General features: G+C 48.3%; 1 protein-coding gene and 1 pseudogene across 3 annotated transcripts in view; one reads left to right on the top strand and one right to left on the bottom strand.

Moving 5' to 3' along the window:
* SREBF2 (sterol regulatory element binding transcription factor 2) overlaps nucleotides 1-24,376 on the bottom strand; it is a 49,364-nt gene that overhangs the window by 14,552 nt on the left and 10,436 nt on the right. Inside the window, exons 2-12 of one of the 2 annotated variants that reach the window (XM_081083240.1) lie at nucleotides 15,289-15,402; nucleotides 14,977-15,198; nucleotides 13,729-13,910; nucleotides 12,905-13,051; nucleotides 11,079-11,300; nucleotides 9,550-9,664; nucleotides 9,154-9,335; nucleotides 7,494-7,686; nucleotides 6,536-6,717; nucleotides 4,324-4,600; nucleotides 2,544-2,713 (exon numbers count right to left, since the gene is read on the bottom strand). In XM_081083240.1, the coding sequence (XP_080939366.1) occupies nucleotides 2,544-2,713; nucleotides 4,324-4,600; nucleotides 6,536-6,717; nucleotides 7,494-7,686; nucleotides 9,154-9,335; nucleotides 9,550-9,664; nucleotides 11,079-11,300; nucleotides 12,905-13,051; nucleotides 13,729-13,910; nucleotides 14,977-15,198; nucleotides 15,289-15,402 (2,006 nt within the window). Of the gene's footprint in view, nucleotides 1-2,543; nucleotides 2,714-4,323; nucleotides 4,601-6,535; nucleotides 6,718-7,493; nucleotides 7,687-9,153; nucleotides 9,336-9,549; nucleotides 9,665-11,078; nucleotides 11,301-12,904; nucleotides 13,052-13,728; nucleotides 13,911-14,976; nucleotides 15,403-24,376 lie in introns of both variants that reach the window. The other variant, XM_081083239.1, reaches the window with a different exon arrangement.
* Nucleotides 19,816-20,169, top strand: LOC308512592 (large ribosomal subunit protein eL33-like; annotated as a pseudogene). The gene has a single exon. The product of its transcript is annotated as a large ribosomal subunit protein eL33-like (transcript).

The following is a 24,376-nucleotide window of genomic DNA, read 5'->3' as shown; positions in this document are numbered from 1 at the left end:
GTTCGCTGCTAGTCAGACATACCAAGTATTTTCCGGGAGGCGGGGGGTGGGGAGCTCATGGGCAGGGCCAGTTTCAAGGGAACTATTTTCCCGACCCCTAGCTGCCACACTCGTCTCCCACAAATAGGCTCTCTAATTCCCTTTAAAGGAGAGCTGCATCTTAGCAATAAGAACGGTAGGAACCCCAGTAGGAGCTGCGATGCCGAGGTGATCTCAAAATGTATATGGAAGGTGAAGAGCCAACACTAATCACTAACGCCAGAGGCCTGACGTTTCCAGGTGTCAAGACATGTAAGACTCGGCCATTACGGAGTGTGGGGTGAGGGCACTGGAACATGCTAGAGCAGTGGTCGGCAAACTCATTAGTCAACAGGGCCAAATATCAACAGTACAATGATGGAAATTTCTTTTGAGAGCCAAATTTTTTAAACTGAAACTATATAGGTAGGTACATTATTATTAACTTAATTAGGGTACTCCTCTCGCACTGCCTGCACCCACTTCAGGTTGCATCTCTAGAAAGCAGGGATGTTGGGTCAGAGGATAGGGCCTTAAGACAGGGCCCACACTCAAGGGGCCAAAGAGCTGCCTGTGGCTCGCGAGCCACAGTTTGCCGACCACTGTACTAGAGCATCCAGAGCAGACCCATCACACGAGCCCTTGATTTAGGAAAAGGGGCCTCGGCACAGCAGGAAAGGACAGCTATTTTAAGCACAGATCTGGGACAGGGACATATCCATATGGAAAAAAAGTAGATCTTGCAACCCCCTACCTTAAATTCATACAAAAATAAATTTCAGGTGGAGATGGGCCCATGTGTGAAAAGTACAAAATAAAGCATCCGGCAGCTAATACAGGAGACTACCTTCAGGACTTTGAGGTAGGACAGATTTATTAAACAGGATATAAAATGCCGAACTGTAAAGGGAAAGACTCATATCTCAATTTCATGAACATTAAGAACTTGTGCTCATTCAGCGATACCACTAAGGGAGAGAACAGGCAGCCCTAGGTTGGAGAAGACACACGCAAGGCACACATCCAACAAGGATTGCAGCCAGATTACAAAGATCTCCTCAGATCCATAAAAAGACAGACTCCCCAAATCAAAAACAGGGAAAAGACCTGACTGGGTTTTCTCAAAAGAGACTACCCAAATAGTCAACAAACTATCCAAATGGCCAATGAAAAGGTCTCTTCATTAATCAGCTGGGAAATTCAAATGAAAACCACCAGGAGATACCAGCAGAAGGGCTACAAAACCAAAACCGACACAGTCATGTTTCTGGGCGAGGACGCAGAACAACTGGACGCTGCTGGTGGAGTGGAAGTCGGCACAACCACGGGGGAAAACTGTTCGGCAGCACCTACTAAAGCTGAGCCTCTGGCCCAGCAACGCCATTCCTACCTAGAGATGCAGTCACGTGCTCCCTCAGAGAGGAACGGGGACATTCACAGCAGCACTCACTATTCAAATAACCAAAACCAGGAAACAACTCAAAAGTCCATCTACAAGTCCCGCCCGACAATGAAATACTATAAAGCACGGAGAAGGGACAACCCACAACTACATACAAGTGCCTGGCCCAGAGCAGGGGCTCAGTGGTGTCTGCTGAGTGAACACTCAGTGCCTCACAGTGCCTTTACTGAGGTACAGACACCAACGGAGATGTGAGCACCCGGCTTTAAACACAGCGGACCGCCCCGCAGCCACCCAAAGTGGGCGCTGGTACAGCATGCCTGTCTGCTGGAGTAAGAGGAAGCCTGGGAGCCAGCTGAGAGCAGGGCCTGCGAATTCCCAAGACCGGATCCACCCCAGACACTGGAGACGCCTGATGACCACCCCGGGCCTGGCCATCATCCCCTGGCCTGGGCTCCCTGCAGACCTGCACCAGCTTCCATTTCTGGATCCACAGAGCCGTGACCAACACAAAGTACCCAACAAATACCTTTTGAGCAGATAAATGAACCAGAAGACATGACCAGAAGATTGCAAGAATTTTTATCACCACTTGAAAGGCAGAAGAGTCCATGTTAGCTCCCAAACATGGGTAACTCTATACACCGAATCAATCTTTTTTTTTTTTTTTTTTTTTTTTATATATTTTATTGAGTTTTTACAGAGAGGAAAGGAGAGAGATAGAGAGTTAGAAACATCGATGAGAGAGAAACATCGACCAGCTGCCTCCTGCACACTCCCCACTGGGGATGTGCCCGCAACCCAGGTACATGCCCTTGACCGGAATCGAACCTGGGACCTTTCAGTCCGCAGGCCGACGCTCTATCCACTGAGCCAAACCGGTTTCGGCACACCGAATCAATCTTATCGCCTGTCACCAAATTGTCCTGCTCATGCAGGTAAGGGCCACGAGGGGGGCATTTTGGTCTGCTTTGTTCACTGCTCTAAGCACCTATGGAATGACCCCTCTAGGCGGTCAGTACCCAAGGGCAGCGCCCACAGCTACTTTTGCATCTTAGCTCCTGGCTGGGGAAGACGCCCAGTGAAGATGGAAGGCTGGCAGAAGGGAACCGAAGGTACTCACCGCCAGGAAGCCCAGCTTGCCTCCACACCGGGTCTTGAGCCCCATGGCCGCAGTCAGGTGGATCTCCACCAGCGTGCTGGGCGGGATTTTCTCCTCTGCACATTCCGCCAGGTTCACAGCGCACAAAGCCATGTGGATGTCTGAACAGGCAGATCCCGCAGGGAGCTTCCCTGTGGAGGCAGAAACAGACACCAAGCCGAGCTTTTCCTGCTTTCCTAGCACAGAGTCACAGCAGAAGCAAACAAAGTACATGAACTCTGTGACCAGACGGTCCTGATGGGGTGCTGGGCCCTGCAACTTAGTAGCTGCAGGTTTCTTTCCACCTCACAGAGGGGCACAAAAATGCCGGTCATGCCCATGTTCTGTGTAAGGGGCCTGCAGAGGACTCAGACGGGCACATGTAACACCTTCCAAAACTCAGCAGTGCCGCTGTGCTCTGTGCTGCAGCCTGTGTCTCCCCGCCTTGTGAGACGCCATGAAGAACCTGAAATCACCGGATTTGAATTTATTTTCCCTTAAACAGACCCCACGGTATATAACCATGCACCCTTTTGAGAAAGAAACACAAAACTGAGTAATGATGGCAGACACATCTTAGGTTAGCAGCTGGATGGCCAGGAAAGGCTGATACGCCCTCCTCTATGAGGGCTGACAGTTCATCTAGGGGGACCTTGAAGTCAGGGGCTGAAGCAGCCGTGGGCAAACTACGGCCCGCTTGAAATGAATAAAACTAAAAAAAAAAAAGACCATACCCTTTTATGTAATGATGTTTACTTTGAATTTATATTAGTTCACACAAACACTCCATCCATGCTTTGGTTCCGGCCCTCCGGTCCAGTTTAAGAACCCATTGTGGCCCTCGAGTCAAAAAGTTTGCCCACCCCTGGGCTGAAGTGACCTTGCAAAGGCATGAGGGTCCAGCAAGGCTCAGGCTTTCACAGGATTGGGAGGTGGCCAGGGCAAGCAGTAGGGGGAAAGCTGAGCCTCAGAGTGGGCCCATGTCAGAGGACAGGACGGTGGCCAAGCAGGTCTCCCAATCTCACCCAGCCCCACATTCTTCCCACTGGACCGCTCTTTTTATCGAAGTAGAGAGAGCTCAGCCCCCATACCTCATTCTGCACAGGTGTTAGGAGTCGGTCCCATTGGGTTTTCTCCTCTGAGGGAGGGAGGGCGCCGGGCAGTGTGGGATCTGTGTTTCAGTTACCTATCTCCTCAGTCAGAGCCTTGCACAGCGCCTGGCCCACAGCACTGCAGAACTGGTAAATGCTATGCATCCTTCTATACAAAGCCAAGACTTTGCAGGAAGCCTTTCCTGAAACCCTTCCCAACAAGTACCCACCTCCACGGAAGCCCGATCTGTGTGCTCCCTCCACCACACTGAGCTGCCATCCACTTGCTGACCTGCCTGCCTGCCTCTCTGTTACAACAGGAGTTTGTTGCGTGAAATAAATGACCATATTTCGTTGAATCTAAGATACCATCACTTTTAAGTTTCCCCATTAATTTAGGTACCACTAAGGAAAAAACACTGCCAACGCAACCATGGCACATGGCATGCCACTGTGTAGAGGACACATCCCCAATTGGAGATGATAATGAGAAAAAATGTGTGCGCCTTAAACTGATGCACTACGGTACTGAGCATCCTCACAGCTGTGGCTGCGGGCGGGAGGTCTGTCCAACCATCTAACAGAGCAGTGTACAAGGGGCGGCGACCGAGGCGGGAAACTGGCAAATCAAGTGAGGGTGGAGATGGCGCAGGGCACCGTGTGGTGCTCACCTGTGATGTGCAGCTGGTGCAGCCTGTGGTAGGCCAGGGCGGCGTCCCGGGCGCTGGCCTTGGCCTCGTCCACCAGGCCCGCTGCGGTGGCCGGGGTGGCGCGCCGGCACTGGAAGACCTTCTTGAGCAGCCAGCGCACCAGGCGCAGCTTCTGCAGGCTGTAGCGGATCACGTTCCAGGAGAGGCTGCAGGCCAGGTCCAGGCGGGAGGTGGGCAGCGCCCGGCCCAACACCGATAGGCAGGTTTGTAGGTTGGCAGCAGCTGCCGCAAAATCCCCCTAAAAGCAGCAAGAAGGGGTAACGTTCACAGGTCTTACTGTGGCATTTTGGTTTTAATAACATTCTCCGCTCTCCTTTCATTCTCCAGGTTATCAGAGTGATACCTGCTCACTGAAAAAAATTTGGAAAAATTCAGAAAGCTAAAAAATCAGAAAAAAAAAAAGGAAATCATTTGTAATCTTATCTCATAGAAAGAATGACTGCTGATATTTTTACTAAATTGAGATTGAACTGTGTTCTATCTTTGAGCAAATAATCTTCAGAGTTTCCCACAGTACTTTTATACATAAGATGACAACATGGGTTTAGATGATGACTCATGTGATCTTTTAGGTTCTCAAAGTGTGGTCCCTGAAGACCAGCAGCATCAGCCCCTGGGACCTTGTTAGGCAAATTCTGGCTGTCCTACTCCCACCCTCCCGGACCCACCAAACCAGAGAAGCACGGTTTTAGCAAATCCCCGGCTGAACCACTCTAACGAAGGATGTGGATGAACTACTCTGCCAGCCTCAGAGCGTCTACGGTCCTGAACTGAAGCCTGCTTTCTCGCTCTGTTTTCTTGACACTGGCGGTTCGAAGACTCAGGCTCCCGTCTTGGGAAACTGAGGTAACCTCTCCTGTCCTTTCCCACGTCATGCAGTGAGTAGGAAACCCATGCTTGTCTTCCTGCCTCACTACAGGACCAGAGCTATCACAGGGAAAGTGGGCGACAGTGCTCCGAGAGTGACAATCTCTAAGGTGGCGGTGGCATCTTTCCAGCCAGGAGAAGCCCCTGCATTTACAGATTCCAAAGGAGGTGCCTTTCCTTGTGCCCATGGCTCCTCTTCCCTGACTTCCCCAGGAAAGTTGGCTGTTCTCAAGGCTCAGACTTTTGGTTCTTCCCACTCTCACAGGCACCCTCCCAGCAGGTGCAGAGCTTCCGACACACTCTGTCCGACCGGCCTCAGCCCCGTGGCCACAGGGCCCTCTCACGGCACTTCCCATCACCATGGCTTGGAGCCCCATCTTTGAGTCTATGTCACTGTCACTTCCTTTCCATGTTACATGCGAAATTCCTCGACATGCCTCTCCTTTCACTTCAGGTCCTTGCCACTCTCCCTACCTGCTTCTGTGCATGTGTCGCCCTTCTCTAACCCACCCTTCACCCAGCCGCCAGTCGCATTCTACGCACAGACACAACCTGCCTCCATGACACACATCCTGGGTTCTGTTCTCCGGGAAGAGCCCTACTTCAGGGGGTGGGCCCACGGCACCACACCCGCATCCCGGGAGCCACGGAGGCACAGGCCGAGGTTTTCTGCTGCTGAGGGTGCTCTGGTTCCTGGGCTTCCCAAGACAGGGATGTTTAACTCTTCCCTCAGGGCTGAGTTCCCCAGAATCCTACCTACAAACTCTCTTTTGCTGATTTCAAAACAAAACTTTCAGCTAATTTTCCTGCTAGAAATCTTCCTGGTTCTCCACAGAACTGGGGGGAAAAGCCCCAAACAGTTACTAGTCAAAGACCTCCCCTGTGTGGGCCCTAGCAACACTCCCAGCCTCAGCTTCTCTCCTGACATTCCCTACGCTCCAGGTACACCCATCTACTTGCTGGTCCCCAAATGTCCATGGAGGCACGCCTTCCTCTCTGGTTAGCCGGTCCTTCCTGCGCTTGACTGCTCTGCTCAAGCCCCAGATTCCTCAGCCAGACGCCTCTGCCCCAAACTCCCACAGCACTTTAGTCTTCCTGTCATCTCGTGTCCGTGGAATTATTTATGCATACGTGCCTCTGCTCCACTGCCGTGACAGTCAGGGGCAGGGTCCCTTCGTGCTTTCAACACCCCGGCCACCTTCCCCTGCAAGCACCTGCCACAGGACGTGTTCACTGGGGTAATCATACAAATTGCTAAGTTACTGGCTCAGCCCAGGGGAAGGGAAAGGTGAAGGGCGGAACTCACCCTGGCCAGGTCCAGGTCTGCCTGCTTCCGGTGCCTCCAGAAGGTGACAGAGGAGCGCGAATGTGGCCGGATCACTGGCTCCCCATGGACCAGCAGCTTCACAAAGACGCTCAGGACAATCACTCCATTGACCAGCCACAAGAGGAGCGTTGGCATCATCCAGTCGAACCAGCCCCCAGAACCTAGAGAGCAGCGCCTCAGTCAGCCTGAGAGGAAGGCTCTGGAGCAGCCCTGGGCTGCAGGGCGCCTGCCTGGCCCCTAGCATTGTCTTTGGGCAGCTAACAAGACCGCTTCATTATTAACAGTGTCTCAGTGCTTAGGATAGCAATGCTCCACACAACAGGAAAATATGAGACAATTCTAGAGCCTAAATAGCAACCTTGTAATCCCTGTCACTATGGAGTTGAGCGCCACAAAAATCTTTGTTAGCCAAGGAGGTTAGGCCACTGGTTTCATGACTTAGGAAAAACACCACATCCTTGTTCAAGTAGCCCCCCTACCTCGCCTCCCCTGGTCCGGCCAGTGTGGCTCCATGGTTGAGCATTGACCTATGAACCAGGAGGTCATGGTTCGACTTCCCACACATGCCTGAGTTGTGGGCTTGATCCCCAGTAGGGGACGTGCAGGAGGCAGATGATCGATGATTCTCTCTCATCACTGATGTTTCTATCTCTCTCCCTTCCTATCTGAAATCAATAAAAATATATATTTTTAATAGGCCTCCTCCCAATCGTGTGCATGGGGAATCATAGCAGTGTGGGTTCCCAGTTTATTCTGCTCTTTCTGACTGAACTCAGGTTTGCTGTTACTTGCAAATTGCCAGTAACTTATGCCAGCCCCTACCAGAAGCAAGCAGCCGAGGATCACTGCCAAAGCCCTCTGGGACCTGGTGAGCAGGCTGAGCAGTCTGCCCCACAACAGCCCACTCATGCGGTGGCACAAGGGGGCCTCCACCCACCTGACTCCAGTGATAGTACGCTGCGGCCAGAGCCCGAGGATGGGTGCAGGTCAGGGTCGTGGGCCCCTCCCCACCGCAGCAGGGTGGTCAGGGGGTTAAAGGACAGGCACAGGAAGGTGAGGAAGCACAGCAGGATTCGAGAGCGGTCCACCATGCCCAGCGCCATGGGAGGAGAGTCCGGCTCATCTTTGACCTTCAACACAGGGCCACGAGGTTAGAGTGAATGAGTGCTGCCTGGGTTTTCACCTCATTTTACTTTTATGTGGACCAGAATCAGGTTGTGAGATTTACATTCAGGACCACTGAGCCAGACAGGAGTAAAGCCAGGAGGAAGCTGCCGCTCAACCCTCCGGCACTTGCCCTCTTGCCACCTGTGAAACAGCATGTTCTAAAGACGAAAGGCAGACGAGCTGTGCTTTTCAAAAAGAGCTCTCTCAACAGAGCACGGTTCCTGTGTGGGTCCACAGCAGGCAAGACTAGTCAAATGGCAGAGCTCGGAGCCGCCCGAGCTGGAGAGGGGTGTGAACTACCTGTACAAAGAGCTTCGTGGGTGATGAAAATGTTCTGCATCTTGATTACGGTGCCATAGTGTGTATATCTGGGAATACCGTGCAATATTGTGAAACAGGTGCACTTTATCACACATAAGTTATACTGCAATAGTGTTGGTTACAGATCATACTTCAGCATGGATCTAGGTACAGGAGCTTGCCTATTTTGAAACCACAACGTTGCCTTTTTCCCTTCCCCACTTTACAGAGGGAGAACTGGAGGCAGAGGCCTGGCCCACCTGGCACCCCCAGAAAGGGAGGGAGGCTGGGGTCGAATCTCTCGACTCCCAATGTGCATGTACCATGCCACTCATTTCAATATTCTAAAGTCATTTGAAAATTTCTTATGTTGAGATACCTAACTAATTTCATGTATACATCATATGGCCTTTTGTTATCAAACAGAATCACATTTATAAAACGTTTAAAAAATAGAGCTTCCTTAATAAAATGAAGCATACGATACTACACAAAGTTTGAAACAGATCTTGGCAGGGAACTCTGTGTTTTCAGAGTCAGAAAGCGCCAATGTCAGCACACAGTGCAGACCCAGCGCTGCCACGGGTTCCCAGGAAGACCACTCGGCTCAAGCTTCTTTTCACCAATCCCATTAAACAGCAGTTGCTGGGGGCTTTCTTGGTCTATGAAAGGGCCCTGGTTTGAAGTTATTTGTTAGATTGCAACAACTGTAATCATTTCTGGACGAGGGCCCAGAGGCAGCCTCATCCTAAAGCAGCTGATGAACCTCACAAAGTGGTCTTGCCAGGCCCATTACGGCAGGGAAGTAATGAGGCGCCTCTAGCAATGCCTCGCGCCCGCATGACAGCTGCTGTTTCCGCTCTGGATCTGGCCCTCATTCCTCTCTGATGGGCCGTTTCAGCAAAGACCCGTTCAAGCAGACGACACCGAACCACTCAAAGACCCCGAACTGTGTCGTCCCCCGCCCTGCGTGTCAGTTTTCTCTGTATTCTCCAAAAGCTGGCTAATTTCATAGAATTCCTGCTCCTTCCCAGCCCAGGTACCTGTCTGTGTCCCTCCACTCCCCACCCACTATTAACTTCGGAGAGATGGGAGAGATCCAGAGGTTGGAAGATTTCGAAAGCTCATACCTTTGCCTCATCTAACAGAGGGCTTCCGGGCTCAGAGTCGATGGAGTAGGGGGAGAAGCCGGCCTGGGACCCCGAGTCAGAGGCCGGAGGGGACATCAGAAGCACATTCTGATTGAAGTCATCCATCTTCAGGTCCACATCACTGTCCACAAGGCTGCCTAGGTCAATGCCCTTCAGGAGCTCTGCAAAGAAAACCCAGCCTGGCAAACGGGCTGTTCTATAGAGACCCACCTGGGCTGGGCAGGGGGCTGGGCTGGGCTAGATGAGGGGGATGGCCCCACTCCTGCTCCACCCCCGGAGGCACCTCTTCCGCATCAACGGGCCCTCCCGGGTGCCTGGCACAGGACTTCTCCTGCAACCTCGCCTGACAGCTGTTCTCTCAATGAGCACACTCACTGTTCTTCTGACTCGCCAGCTTCAGGACCATGTTCTCCTGGCGCAGTTTGTGATTGACCTGCTGCAAGTATTTGATGTAGTCGATGGCCTTCCTCAAAACGCCAGACTTGTGCATCTAGAAGGGGACGGTGAAAACAGCGGCACAACGCAGGCCGCACGGTGAGGAGGGCAGGGGCCCCGCGCTGGGAGTGACAGCACGGCTCTGGAGCGGGAGGGGCTGAGTTCAGATGCTGCTCCCCCACTGATTAGCTCTGCTATCAGGACAAGGTGCACTTTCCCCCCCTTATAAAGGGGATAATGATGATTATATAAATCACAGGCTTGCAGTGAGGGCTAAATGAGATAATACACAAAAAGAGCTTAGCTCCCAGCCTGGCACATAGACACTCGATAAATACATTTAGCTGTATGACAACTTCCTATAATAATACCAGCATAAAAAAAAACTTAAAAGAAAACAAATGACAAAAAACCAGAACACTGTTGGATGGTTATTTTAAGTAAAGGTATATTAGGTACCTTTCAGATTTGTAGGCTACAAAGGAAAGTCAATTTTTAAAAAAAACATATTTTATTGATTTTTTACAGAGAGGAAGGGAGAGGGATAGAAAGTTAGAAACATCAATGAGAGAGAAACATCCATCAGCTGCCTCCTGCACACCCCCTACTGGGGATGTGCCTGCAACCAAGGTACATGCCCTTGACCGGAATCGAACCTGGGACCCTTGAGTCCACAGGCCGACGCTCTATCCACTGAGCCAAACCGGTTAGGGCAAAGTCAATTTTTTAAAAAAATATATTTTATTGATTTCAGAGAGGAAAGGAGAGGGAGGGAGAGATAGAAACATCAATGATGAGAGAGAATCATTGATTGGCTGCCTCCTGCACACCCCCCACTGGGGATTGAGCCCGCAACCTGGACCTGGGCATGTGCCCTTGACAGGGATCGAACCTCGGACTCTTCAGTCCACAGGCTGATGCTCTATTCACTGAGCCAAACCAGCTAGGGCTCAAATTTTCTTTAAAAAATAGAAGTGAAAATAATCAAATAAGTCTATGTGCCAGAGATACATTCATTGAAACATTAGAAATATATAAAAAATCAATTTCTTCTATTTACTGTTGATCCCAGACCCAATTCTAGTTTCTCTCATCCCTAGCAGGTAAAAATACTGCTAGCCGCCCTGAGCACAATTAAACATAGGACAGCAATGCCATCAGCTGATGTCAAGGTACACGGTTGTGTGCCTGGCCCCCAGTGAGTAGCAGGCACTTCTGTGCCTGTGACTCTGGGGCCCACGATCACTGCAGAGGAGGGTCAAAGGTCCAGGAAGAGCACTGCTTACCAACCCCCGGCCGTCCCCTTATGCTGATTAACATTCTGTCATCGTAAAAACCCTACATGCTTTCATAAGAAAGCACCCAATTTGCATTCACTCATCGTGGGCCTGTAGATTCCTAAATTTCTGAGGCAACAACATGTAGAGGGGAGATGGTAGGGCATGAAACACCATTTGCTTGGCACTTACCTTGGCATCTGTTCCCATGACCAAGTCCTTCAACTCGATGATTTTGTCATTGATGGAGGAGCGATACCGCTTCTCAATGATGTTGTGTGTCGTCCGTCTTTCTCCTTCTTTGGGGGGTTCAAGCTGCTTGACTCCCCCGGGTACCTGCTTAATGGGCACTTTCTCTTGCCCCATCATCACAGGCATTGTGGTCAGAATGGTCCCACTGCTGCCCACCAGGGTCTAGAATAGGCACAGACACAGGGCAGAATTCCCCCTCGGTTAGTGTGAGTAAAGCAACCTCACAAGACAAACCTGTAGCCTGTCCATGTGCCATCACCCGGCAATGCTTCCTGTGGCCTAAGACCCTTTCTGGGTTGTCAGGCCCCAAACGGCCTGAGGAGCGATGGTACCTCAGTAGCCATGCCTCTTTCAGAATCACTGTCCATAAAGACACTTTAATAGGATTAAAGTGGATAAACGTGTCTTATCCTTGGATCCAGGGGGTCCAGGAACAAGTCATATGATTTCTGTTTTGCTGCCAAACCATTAACCATCCCTGAGCTGAGCTCACATACAGCAGATCGCTCTGGCCCCAGGGGAAACCTTCTCCCAGGATATGACACGTCCCCCGTCACATGACAGTTAAGCAACTTACTGCCTTTCCTTATAAAATCTGGCTATCAAAAAGCTCAAGGGTAGGACTGACACTCTCATCAGAGCCAATTTATTAAATAAATAGGCCAATCATAGGGGCTCCCTGTTTACCCCCTCAAATCTTCTTTCTCCTGTTTCTATTTTTACTAATTTTAGTTTTATTTTGTCCAATAAATGGCCTCAAATACCCAAATGACCAAGGCACAAATAAAAAGCTGCTCAACTTCATTAGTTACCAAGAAATAATTTACACATAATAAGAAACACACATTTTAAGTGTACAGCTTCAATTGTTATGTATGATAACCCAGATCAAAACAGAGCATTTCTACCCCCTAAAACAGTGGTTCTCAACCTTCCTAATGCCACGACCCTTAAATACAGTTCCTCATGTTGTGGTGACCCCCAACCATAAAATTATTTTCGTTGCTACTTCATAACTGTAATGTTGCTACTGTTATGAATCGTAATGTAAATATCTGATATACAGGATGTATTTTCATTGTGACAAATTGAACATAATTAAAGCATAGTGATTAATCACAAAAACAATATGTAATTATATATGTGTTTTCCGATGGTCTTAGGCGACCCCTGTGAAAAGGGTCATTCAACCCCCAAAGGGGTCGTGACCCACAGGTTGAGAACCGCTGCCCTAAAAGTTCCCTCATGCCTCTTCCCAGTAACGCCCGCCCCTTCCTCCTGTGATCTGCTCGGACTCTCCCACCACAGCGCGGTGCTGCTCTTCCTGAACTTTACATAAGTGGAGTTAGCACGAGCTCTTTCTTGACAGGCATCTTTTGCTCAACATACAGCATCTGAGGTTCAATCATGAACTCTTATGTATCAATAGTTCTTTTTGGATGGACATTTGGGTTGCTTCCAGTTCTTGGCTTTTATGAATAAAGCTTGCTTTCAAATTCTGACCGCCTTTTACTCTGTCAGACTCTCTTGCTAAGATGCTTAAAGTGGCTGAAACCCTACAATGGAAGGACGGATGCCTTCCATGTCCCTCACCTTGGAGCCCTCCCTGCCTAGTGGGTCTAGGGTCCTTCAGAAGCCCAACCTCCCTCAGCAGGACCTGAGAGGCGAATGGCTCCTGTACCTACTCACACAGAGGCTAACACCTCCCAGAAAGGAGGCAGAAGGGAGAGGGCAAGAGGGGTGTGGGGTGTGGAGGTGGCTCTTACTGGTACTTGCAGGGCGGCTGTCTGAATGGGGGTGGTGAGGGCGGTGAGGGCTGGGTTCTGGACTGTGGCCATGACAGGGCTGCCATCTGTCTTCAGTGTGGTCAGAACAAGGGAATCTGTCTTGATGATCTGAGGCTGTACCAGGACCTGGATGGAGAAGGAAGAAAAGAAAGAGGGAGGTGCATTACTTCTCTATTTTGCATTAGCTTCTAACTGCACAGACCCTCCAGGAAATAAAGAGAAAATAAAATTGTCATGAAACTGAGAATACAGCTTGATTACTGGGTTAAGGAGGAGAAAGAGAGTCCTCAGTGTCAAGGTCGAAAGGCTTAGAGGAGAGCAGTGCCAGAGGCCTCGCAGGGGAAGAGCGGGCATGGCTCGGTGAGTGGTGGCGGGGAGAGAGGTCTGGTTTTGGGCATACCCAGGAAAGCCAGGAACCTGGCTGAGAAGCAGAAATGATAAACCAAGAAAAAATTTTAAAGATAAATTACTTTGCTAGTAAGAAAATTCAGTGCCACTATGATACATGACTCAACATTTTAGCACATTTCCCCCCCAGTTTTATGCCCATTATCTGTATAAATAATACACCTGCATTTACGGACTCTATGTGAATGCCAGTGTACATCCTCAGATGCCATCTCAGCCAGGTCTCTATGCCAAGCTCACTGGTCCCTTATAGGGCCCAGGCAACCCTACCCACCCACCCTATGAGCCATTCCCCACACTCCGATGGTCCTTCTTAGTATGTAGACCACATCTTCAACCAATGACCAGCCAACAGCCCCAAGCAGTGCCTCCCTGAATCCTTGTCAGCCACCTACCGGGACCTGCTGCACCTGGGGCGCAGCCACTGTCTGCACCGTGGCTGGGGCGAGGGTCTGCAGCGTGCCATTGGCCGTCTGCGTCAGCACCCGCTGGGCCTGCACTGTCTGCACCTGCTGCTGGATGGTGACCGGCTGCACCTGGGAGGATGTCACTAGGCTTTGGACTTGAGGCTGAAGGACTTGGGAGAAGAGGAGAAAAAAGTCACACGGATGAGGAATGCATTCTGTCACTGCAGCTGCAGCAATAGCCGAGGATGGAGTGCCTCATCATGATCCCGACTCCCCACCTGCTGCTGAGAAGACGTGCACAGCCATTTACAAGCTGCTCTCATAACAAGAACATCCCAGAAGGGCTGCATCCATTTCTGAGGGAACGAGTACAAATTATTTTATTATTCTGGGTGCTGGGGTGGAGGCGAGGGAAGCTCATCAGCGAATGACTGTGCCCAGCAAGGGAGTTAACAGATTGAACAGAAAGTGTACTTTGGGCTGACTATCTCAGTGTTTTGCCTGTATGCCTCCCCCATCCCCTAAACCAGGGGTGGGGAACCTTTTTCTCTGCCAAGGGCCATTTGGATATTTTTAACATCATTGGAGGGCCATACACAATTATCAGCTTAAAAATGAGCTTGCTACATTTGGTCAAACATTGAATTAACTCACCCCTAACGCCTTGGCAGGGCCAGCCCAAATGATTTCTCGGGCCTGACAGCCCTTGAGCTGGATGTTCCCGCCCGCTCTAACCCTTGAAGCCCACTGTAGAACTGTCAGACATGCTAATCCCCCAGGGCTCCCCGCAGGGCAGAGGCGCTGGGACACAGCACAACAGGGAAAGTCACTCCTTCACTCAGCACACTGAGGGCCTGCTACTGGGAGACTCAGCACCTCCGCTGAAGTCATATTCTCTGCAATGGATGCTCAGGAGATGTTTGCTGAATGAAGAGTTTGCAGCCTACAGGTGCCAAGGTCTGGCTGTTGCCCCGGTAAGTTTCAAGACTAATTTTACTCAAGCCTCCATCTGTAGTTTCCAGGACAGCCCTGTATCTACCTGCTTGCTGGCAGGCACAACAGCTATTAAGGCACTTGAAGAGGCAGCGTATGAACTGTTCCCGGACCACAGTTCTGACGGGCAGTTACCAAAACCTCACTGAGACAGAACTATTTACAATCTACCTCGGAAGTATCAGCAAACTGACACACAAACTTTTCAACCACCGTCACTGCCACATCCGACCTCTGAATCACCTTGGAAGCTGGTAGCCGCATTCTGGTATATCAGAGGCTGCTGGATGATCCTCGTCTGGGGAGCAGTGCTGAATGTTGGGGTGATCATTACCGTCTGCTGCTGCAGCTGAGCTTGAGGCTGGGGCTGGGGACGGGGCTGAAGAACGGGAGTTGCCCTTGGCGGGTTAGGAACCGAGGTGGGGGAAACCTTGACCTGCAGGGCTGCAGCCTGGGGGGAGGTGGCTGAGGGAGAGAAGGAAGGTAATGGGGCCTGGCTGAAGGAGCGCTGCATCGAGGGCTCCCCGGCTCCACCACCGCTGCCCCCGCCATTACTGCTGCCACCGCCGCCGCCGCCACTTCCGCCACCGCTGGGGAAGGAGCCACACAGCTGCTCCGAGAACAAGTCAGGAAACTCGCCCACTTGATTGCTGACAAACTGCAGCATCTCTGTGAACATATGAGAAGCAGCCATTTTATTGACATCCAAAATATTTACTAACTTTCAAATTTGCTTAAGAAACAGGCACGAATGCCATAACCGGTTTGGCTCAGTGGATAGAGCCTTGGCCTGCGGACTGAAAGGTCCTGGGTTTGATTCCAGTCAAGGGCACATGCCTGGGTTGCGGGCTTGACCCCCAGTAAGGGGCGTACAAGAGGCAGCCAGTCAATGGTCCTCTCTCACTGATGTTTCTCTCTCTCTCTCCCTTCCTCTCTGAAATCAATAAAAATATATTTAAAAAAAGAATACTCACCTTAAGAATGCTATCCTGACTTATTTAACAGCTTAGATTCTTTTTCTCTATTTTTGCACTTTATATAAATGGGTCATATAGTATGGCCTCTTGCTCTCAACATTATATCTGGAAGATTCATCCATATTGTTATATGTAGTTATAGACTTTTCATTTTCATTGCTGTAAAGCATCTCACTGGGTGAGTATATCATGTTACTGATGACATGGGTAGTTTGAAGTTTGGGACTATTACATGTGTTTTGATGAACACATGTTATGTCTTTCTGTTGGTAATTCATGATATCTGTAGCTTATTTGTGTATGAAGCAGGTTTTTTTCCTGTTTAGTTCACTTCTATGTTCCCAGTGCCTAAGATAGTATCTAGCACATAGTAGGTGTTCAATAAATATTTGCTGAATGAAAAGAAAGAAAAAAAAACGATCCTCACTTGGCTTGTTGTTGTGAGGATTAATAATTTACGCAAAGTGCTTGGTGAGGGTCAGACCTTCACAAAGGTCCCTCTTAGTGGTGCTTCTAGAGCAGTGGTTCTCAACCTTCCTAATGCCGCGACCCTTTAATACAGTTCCTCATGTTGTGGTGACCCCCAATTTCACTGTTACAAATTGAACATAATTAAAGCATAGTGATTAATCACAAAAACAATGTGTAACTATATATGTGTTTTCCGATGGTCTTAGGCGAAAGGGGTCGCGACCCACAGGTTGAGAACCGCTGTTCTAGAGCATCCACTATACAAGCACTTGGCTCCACTTACATCATCCCCTTGAGTGCTCTCCAAAACCTATAGTGGGGAAGACATGGTTGGCGTGATGAAGCAACTCGCAGAGGTCCCGAAGCTTAGTTCGCAGAGCAGGGTAAGAATGTGTAGGCAGATGGAATACTTAAATTAAAAAAATAAATCCTTTCAACCCACACTTGTCAAGCTCCAGTGCGTTCTCTCCAGCCAGGCAGATGGGCACTGGGCTTATTGGCGCAGAGGGACCATTAAGATCCAGCATCTGAAGGAACAAGTAACAGGAAGAAGCTCTTGAGCCACTGCTCCTGCAGCGTGCACAGGCCTCCCTGGGACCCCATCTGGTTTGCAGTGAAAAGAAGGGGGGGTCCCCCAAACAGAATGAGGCCAGGAGAGACAAGGCGCAGGAGGCCCACCCCAAGCTTAGCTTTGCTCTGGAACTCCGAGCTACCCCCACCCCCGTGGGAACATCCTAGTGGCTCCTTGCTGTTCCTTGCTCCGATGACACAGGCTCTCATTCCCACAGAGAGCCATGAAACCTAGAAAAGGCAGGCCTGGGAGGAGGCTCAGGTTTTATGGAGCTTTGAAAATGAAGTTCCTGTTCCTGCCTGATGAGCTGAGGCCCCAGGGCTTGAAGCTGGGTGGGCCACCCCTGGCAGCTACCATTTCCCTCCCCCAGCCACATTCCTGTTTTCAGCTGCTTCTTTTTTGCTTTTCTTTTTTTAAAGAAAATGTTTTTGTTGATTTCAGAGAGGGAGAGGGAGAGAGATGGAAACATCAATGATGAGAATCACTGATCTGCTGCCTCCTGCACACCCCCGAGTAGATATAGAGCCTGCAAAGGGGGCATGTACTCTAACCAGGAATCAAACCATGACCTCCTGGTTCAGGGGTTGACTTTCAACCACTGAGCCACACCCACTGGGCTGTAGCTGCTTCTTAAACTAAGGGTTAAGTTGCTAATAATGTGGACCAGGCCCAAGAAACTATACCTGGGTTTTGGACTCCTTAAAAGCTGGTAACCAAAATTAGAGACTCCAGTTGTCACCTGTGCACTGAAACCAGTCACCCAAAGAGACTCCAAGTTCAAATGCACTTTATGGAACTTGTGATCTGGAAGTAACACAAATCACTTTGCCCTGCTCAGCCTAGCGGCATCTACCTGAAAATGAGGTAACCTGAAATATGGTCAGATTAATTCTGGTCAGGAATGACGAGTCTGAAGCCCCAAGTGGGACAACACTGCCTTCACAATGTGTCCGTCAGACTTTTTCCTATACAGGGCTTGCTTCGCACACACCATAAACATGTATGTGAATGGTTTTGCGAAATAGGATCACACCGAAAATGCTATTTGGTACCCTAAAGCATGGAGCATATTCATTGTCATATCATGTTTTGAGAGTTCCAAAGTATTGCATTGGATTGTACTGATGCACTAGATTTAACCACTTAGTAATGACGGATGGGTGTTTGAACAAAAGTCTTGCCCCACTTAATCTGATTATTTTATTGGATAAATGTCTAGCATTAGATGGCTGAATCAAAGGGCAGGTATGTGTGCTTTGGCAAGGTTACAGCAGTCCCTGCTCCTGCCAGCATTTCCCTCGTCTACTGCTGTCCATCAGACAGTGGGGGAAAGGACATCTAATTGTTTTGATCTGTATGAGTGAGTACCAGTGAGGCTGAATGTCTCCCCTACCAATTTTATTGGCCATTTGTATGTCTTCCTTTGTAAACTGCCTGATCCAGACCTTTTTTTAAAATTGAACTGTCTCTATTTATTGATTTGAAAAATAATTCCATATATTGTGGATATTTGCTCTTTCTTATATATTTGCCACACTTTACTTTTAATTTGTTTAGGAAAAAGAATAGAATCGTCATTAAGAGTTACCATGTCCTAGCCTGGCAACTTGGGGCAAGTTTTTCCTCTCTGAGCTGTAGTTTTCTCATCTATAAAATGTGGCTAACAATTATCCCTAACGCATGGGGTTGTTGAGAGAGAATTCACATAGAATGTACAGCTTGATGCCCAGCACTTAGTATTAGGTAGTACAATTTATTCATAGTGTTTTTTTGACTGTCAGTTTTGCTTAGCCTCCTATTTTGAAAATGCAAATTTGTCCCAATGCATTGAATATATTAAGGAAGTAATTTGAGCATAACATGAATTTGTGTTTACTTATGCATGAGAGACACTAGAAAATGCAGAAAACAGTACCCAGCTGAAATGAGCCCCATGGGAATACACAAAATGCACACATGCACTCACTCGAATATGCACCAGCTTGGAGGTCACTGCATGTGCTCTTAACCATAACCATCTGCTTTCTGTCACAAAGGTCAAAACTTTCCATGTGGCTTCAGGTAGCCCTTCTCCCATCAGTTCACAATACGCCATAAGCTGTAGCCTTCCAATGCCTACTTCCATAAGCAAACCTTATCTCTTTTCCAAGGTAAAGTTCTATTTTTATTGTGGTATTTATACACTTCTTAGTTTTATTAGGTTTCTATTTTTATTTACTTTATCTTTTTTTGTCACCTCTAGTTTTTTTAGTATTATGACACCCCCACAAAAGCTCTGTGGTTTTTACTGCATGATTTTACATAGTATGGTGATTTTTAGGAATTCATGTTGCATTATAACAGAATTGACCACATAAAAATTTTAATATTGTGTAGTAAAATTACAAGGTTTTGTGTTACATTAAAAAAATGTGTATATATATATATATATATATATATATATACACACACACACACACACACACACACACACACACACATTGGAGAGATATATAGATAGATTGATTTCAGAGAGGAAGGGAGAGAGGTAGAGACATAGAAACAACGATGAAAGAGAATCATTGATTGGCTGCCTTCTACACGTCCCCCACTGGGAGGAATCGAGTCTGCAACCCGTGCATGTACCCTTGGCCGAAATCGAACCTGGGACCCTTCAGTCGGCAGGCCGACGCTCTACCCACTGAGCCAAACTGGCTAGGGCTGTGTTACATTTTAAAAATCCCTCATCCCTAAGATCATAAGGATACTCATCTAAACTTTCTTGACTTAGTTTTGTTCATTTTATCTTTCACATTAGGTCAGCCTGACAAACTTAAGAACATAGAAGTAAACATGGTGTGTGATGTGTGTCGGCCAATGGAAAGGAGACAGACCACAGCCAGGGGGCAGAGGGAGGTAAACACAAAATCTAATGCCCAACAAGTATCCTTCTTGAGTGTCCTGCTTTCAACCTGATGTCATCTCCCCTCCTAGAGGTTTTATTTCTAATAATTAAAAAATCTTACTAGTAGCGGAACTCCTGCCGCTGGACTTTGGGGGCCTGCTGAGAACAGGACTTCCATAATGACAAAAATGTCTGCGAGGCTGTGGTCCAAGGCCATTTTGCCAGCTATAGGTGGGGTCTTCGGAACCAGAGAGAGCACAGGGCTCTTCTTAAAACTGAAGGTGCTTATGCTCGAGATGAAACTGAATTCTATCTAGACAGAAGATGTGCTATGTGTACAAAGCACAGAGCAATGCAGTGACTCCTGGTGGCAAACCGAACAAAACCAGAGTAATCTGGGGAAAGGTAACTCGCACTCTTGGAAACAGTGGCATGGTTTGTGCGAAATTCTGAAGCAACCTTCCCCCAAGGCCACTGGACACAGAATCTGTGTAATGCTGTACCCCGCAGGATTTAAATGTATTGAAAAGTAAATAAATGGATTTGTTAAGAAACCACAAAGGGAAATATTGGGTGGGGAGGTAGGGTTTCTCAAATACCTGTGTTTCATAATACACACAAACGTGCCATATATGCCTTTGCATATATCAACTATTACAAAACAAAACATTTGGAAAGAGGAAAAGAAAGTACAAAAGAAAGCCAAAGTCACTCTCAAATGGTTTTCTAGTCTCTGCTTGGCTCTCTCAGGGCCTGCCTCAGAGGGCTCCCGCTCTGCTGGCCAGTCCTAGCTTCTCTGGTCCAACACAGCAGGACACCTGAGCCAGCTCTGAGTTTTAACCAGGAGAGTGATCTTCAGCACCACCCTCAATTGCTCTTTCTTCTTTCCTCCGCAGTAAGTTCGCTTTGGAATTCTGGCAGGTCTCCTTCCCTGGTGTCAGAGTTATCTCTGCTCCTTCCATACTCTGCCTGGTCTCAACGGCAGCCTCCTACCCAGTGACCATCATCCTCTTTAATATCCTGCTGGTCCAACAGGCTTTCAGACCAAATCACATTTCTGAAACAAAGCTTCCCACCAATTGCTCCCTCCGGCTCCAAGGGACTTCACTTCCCACTCACCCATCTCATCATCCATCCTGGAAAAACACCCACTCCCTTTTCCGCACCTGAATGTAATCACCGTGCCTCGCCTTTTCTGCTTCTACCATCTTCTTCCTGTCTGAGTTTCACAATTCCATTTAACAAACACTAACAATTACTTTCACCAAGGACTCTCTTCCACTTCAGATCCAGCTATCTTTCAGCTGCTCTTAAACCCAACTGCGACTTGTTAAGAAAAATTATCTAAAACTTGAAAATAAAGCAGAGAGAGAGAGAGAGAGAGAGAGAGAGAGAGAGAGAGAGAGAGAGAGAGACTCTTTAAAGTCATACTAGAGGTAGGCATGTCTAACTTGCCCACCAAAAAGTCACCTGATGCTCTATGGAAACATAAACTTGTTTAACTTTCTATATACTACTGATTAGGTCCACATTCTGTAAAGTTAGATATTTACCTTTCAACTCATAAACTGGACATGACTTTTCTGGCAAAAAAAAGATAACCTTGAAGGCTTTGTTTCTATCGGCCTGTAGGACATTAACCAGTTTTACATCTAAATTTGCAATCTTATTCTTTTCCTAGTCCGTAAATAAAAGTTTTTTTGCATTTTCCTTAGATCAAACTTTATCATACTGCTTGTTTTTCTTGTTTATAAAGTTAATAAACCTTTAAAATATTAGTCCGAGTATGTTTTTAACATTTCAAAAATTTAATTTTGCTACATTACATACAGCAAGTTTTATAAATATATATTTATTTTTTAATCCTCACCCAAGAATATCTTTCCATTGATTTATAAAGAGTAGAAGGGAGAGGGAGAGACACAGACAGAAACATCCATGGGAGAGAGACACATAGATTGGTTGCCTTCCGCACACACCCTGACTGGGGCCAGAGATCAAGCCTGCAACCGAGGTATGTGCCCTTGACCAGAATCAAACCTGGGATCCTTCAGTCCTAGGCTCAGGCTCTATCCACTGAGCCAAACCGGCTAGGGCAAATGATTTTTTGTCTGTTTATTTCAGAGAGAGGAAGAGGGATAGAGAGAGAGAAACATCAATGATGAGAGAGAATCACTGAAGGCCTGCCTTATGCTCAGCGTTTTGCATAGACTCCGCATTAAACCTTCGCAACACTGAGATGGATGCTACTATCATTTCCACTTCATAGAAAAGCACCATGTAACTTGTCCAGCGTCATCCAGTCAGCAGGGATGGCACTGGGATTTAGTCACACTCTTACCCACCACACTGGACAGAGGCTTTGGCTCTACTATTGCATGGATATTATTAAATGGAGCCTGGCATGGGGCAGATGCTTAGTTAAGTGCCTCGTTCACGAATGAACACAAACACCCCAAGCTCAGGAAGAGAAGTGTTAACGTAAAAACACTGAAACCTGTAAAGAATTTTTGTGAATTCATTTGAGTCAAACTGTCAACAATTGCCAGGAAGCAGAATCTCAACAGATAAGGGATAGTGCTCCAGAGAACGGCTGGTTTTCATCTATTTTTACACATTGCAATCAAAAGAGGGGACGTAGGTGGGTTACATGAAATCCATTGGTGATAGATTAGAGAGGCGGGAGAAAGCAAAGCAGGGGGAGAGGGGAGACCCCCGGGATTGGATAAAAAGTAAAATGATAGACACATACTTAGGTGGGTGCAGGATAGTCCACAATCAACAATTAACATGATAACAGTAACAATGAAGGAGCCTAAGGGGCCTGGCAAAAGGGAAAGTTAACAAGTTACCCAGACATTTCAAGGGTATGTTATCATAGATGTAAAAAGACAGACAGGCTCAGTTAAGGTCAAGGTTGACCTTGTCAGTGAAGATACCGGCCTAGGATGTAACCACCCACCATCACTGCTTTAGTTAAAGTGTAATTTCAGACCATCCTTTGTGGTGACTTTAGGTCTCTGAGTTTGCAAGCCCGCCATGCAGGCCTCCCCTGAGCTCGCCAGGTTAGCATGTGGCCCCTTTCGTCCACAGAAGGAACGTCATCCCAGCTCTTCCTTCCAGTATTTCCTGGCTCTTTACCTGCTCCCACCCCTCACTGTACTGTTCTCTCTAATCTCCCAGAACAAGAGACTGGAAGTTGAGCAAGAGTAGCAAGTAAGACTTCAAGGAACCCATCCTGCACAACCCCATTCCTTAAGACCTCGCGTTTCACAATGCCGGGGGAACCAGGTAATCAAGTCAGCGGTCAGGCTTAAGCCTGGAACTGATTTCCTAGGGACAGTTTCTCAGCAACTCACCATCCCATCCTTCCATCCATGACCACACCCCAAACCTCCCTAAGACTAAGGAGAGAAATAACACTTGCAATGCAGGTTATTAAATCATGCTGCAAACATCCACCCAGCCCTGGGTTCGACGGCTGGGAGCTGGAGGGTTCTGAGGAGACCCAGCACAGAACAAGGGCTCCAAAGTGTTAGCTTCCTTCCCACCTCCCAATTTCAGAAAACACAGACAAACCCAACCAACTGTGTGGACTTGTGAAAAGGACAGGCACCGACAAGTGCCTCCCCCAAAGGGCTGCCAGGGGGTAGAGAAAGGACTCGTCAATCTTGCGGGCAGTGGAAGCTGAGCCGAGAAGGATGAAGAGAGTCTTGGGAGTCAGAAGGAGAGGGGGGTATTGCAGGCAAAGGAAAGTCTGAGAACCCACAGCACCGGGAAATGTCCTGCAAGGTGCAGACGGCAAGTCGCCCCACCCACTCCCTGAGCCCGGCTGGGCCAGTCCTTTTGAAAGGGCTGTTCGCACGTCCTGGAACACGGCTCCGCTCTCCTACCTCCTTTACCCGTCAGACCTCAGCTATGAGGTCCTCCTCCACAAAAAGCCTTCTCTGATCCTGCCTCCCACTAGTTGGGAGCCTCTCCAGATACTCCCAGACCTTCCAGATCCAGAGCTTTGGGGGGTACCCTGATGGGTTCTTAGGCACTTAAAGTTTGAAAGCTTCTGCCCTATACTGTACTCTGGCCACAATGAATCACATATCCCAGAACATGCCAAATTATTCCAAATTTTGGTCCAATTCTGTCAAAATGAATATCTTACCCCTTCTCATTTAGAAAATTCTGTTCACTCACCCATCACAACTCAGCTCAATGCCAAAGTCCCTGTGAATTTTTTCCTAATTCCCTTCCTTGTGCTACAAACCTTGAAGCTTGTACCTCTGTTATGGCCTGTTGTACTTTGCTTTGTATCATGAAAGGCAGAACTGTTTCATTCATGTCTATACCCCAGAGAGTCTAGCGCTGTGCTGGGGATACAGTGGATATGCATTCAAGCTGAACTGGGTTAACTTTTTAAATTAAATTTAAAAATTTTAAAACAACTTCTGACCAGACCAGGGGCTCCTAGGTGGGCAGGAATGAGTAGGGGATCCCATGTCAGAATGCCCAAGTTCAACTCCTGATGCCACATTAGCATTGGAAACCTCAGGCCAATCATTTTATCTGTCTCAGTGTCTCATCTGCAAAATGGGGATAAAAATCGAGCATCTGCCTCACAGCCCTGTGAGGAAGACAAGAGTATCAGGACTCGCGGCCTCACTGCACTGTCCACACTTAGGAAGAAGCAGGACTTCCCTGTTGCTGTGGGTGGCGAGCGCCTGAGCGGAGCAGACGCCACTTTAA

This window comes from Myotis nattereri, assembly GCF_964212035.1.
Source record: "Myotis nattereri genome assembly, chromosome: 2".
Classification (NCBI taxonomy): domain Eukaryota; kingdom Metazoa; phylum Chordata; class Mammalia; order Chiroptera; family Vespertilionidae; genus Myotis; species Myotis nattereri.
This window is presented reverse-complemented; position numbering and strand designations above follow the sequence as displayed.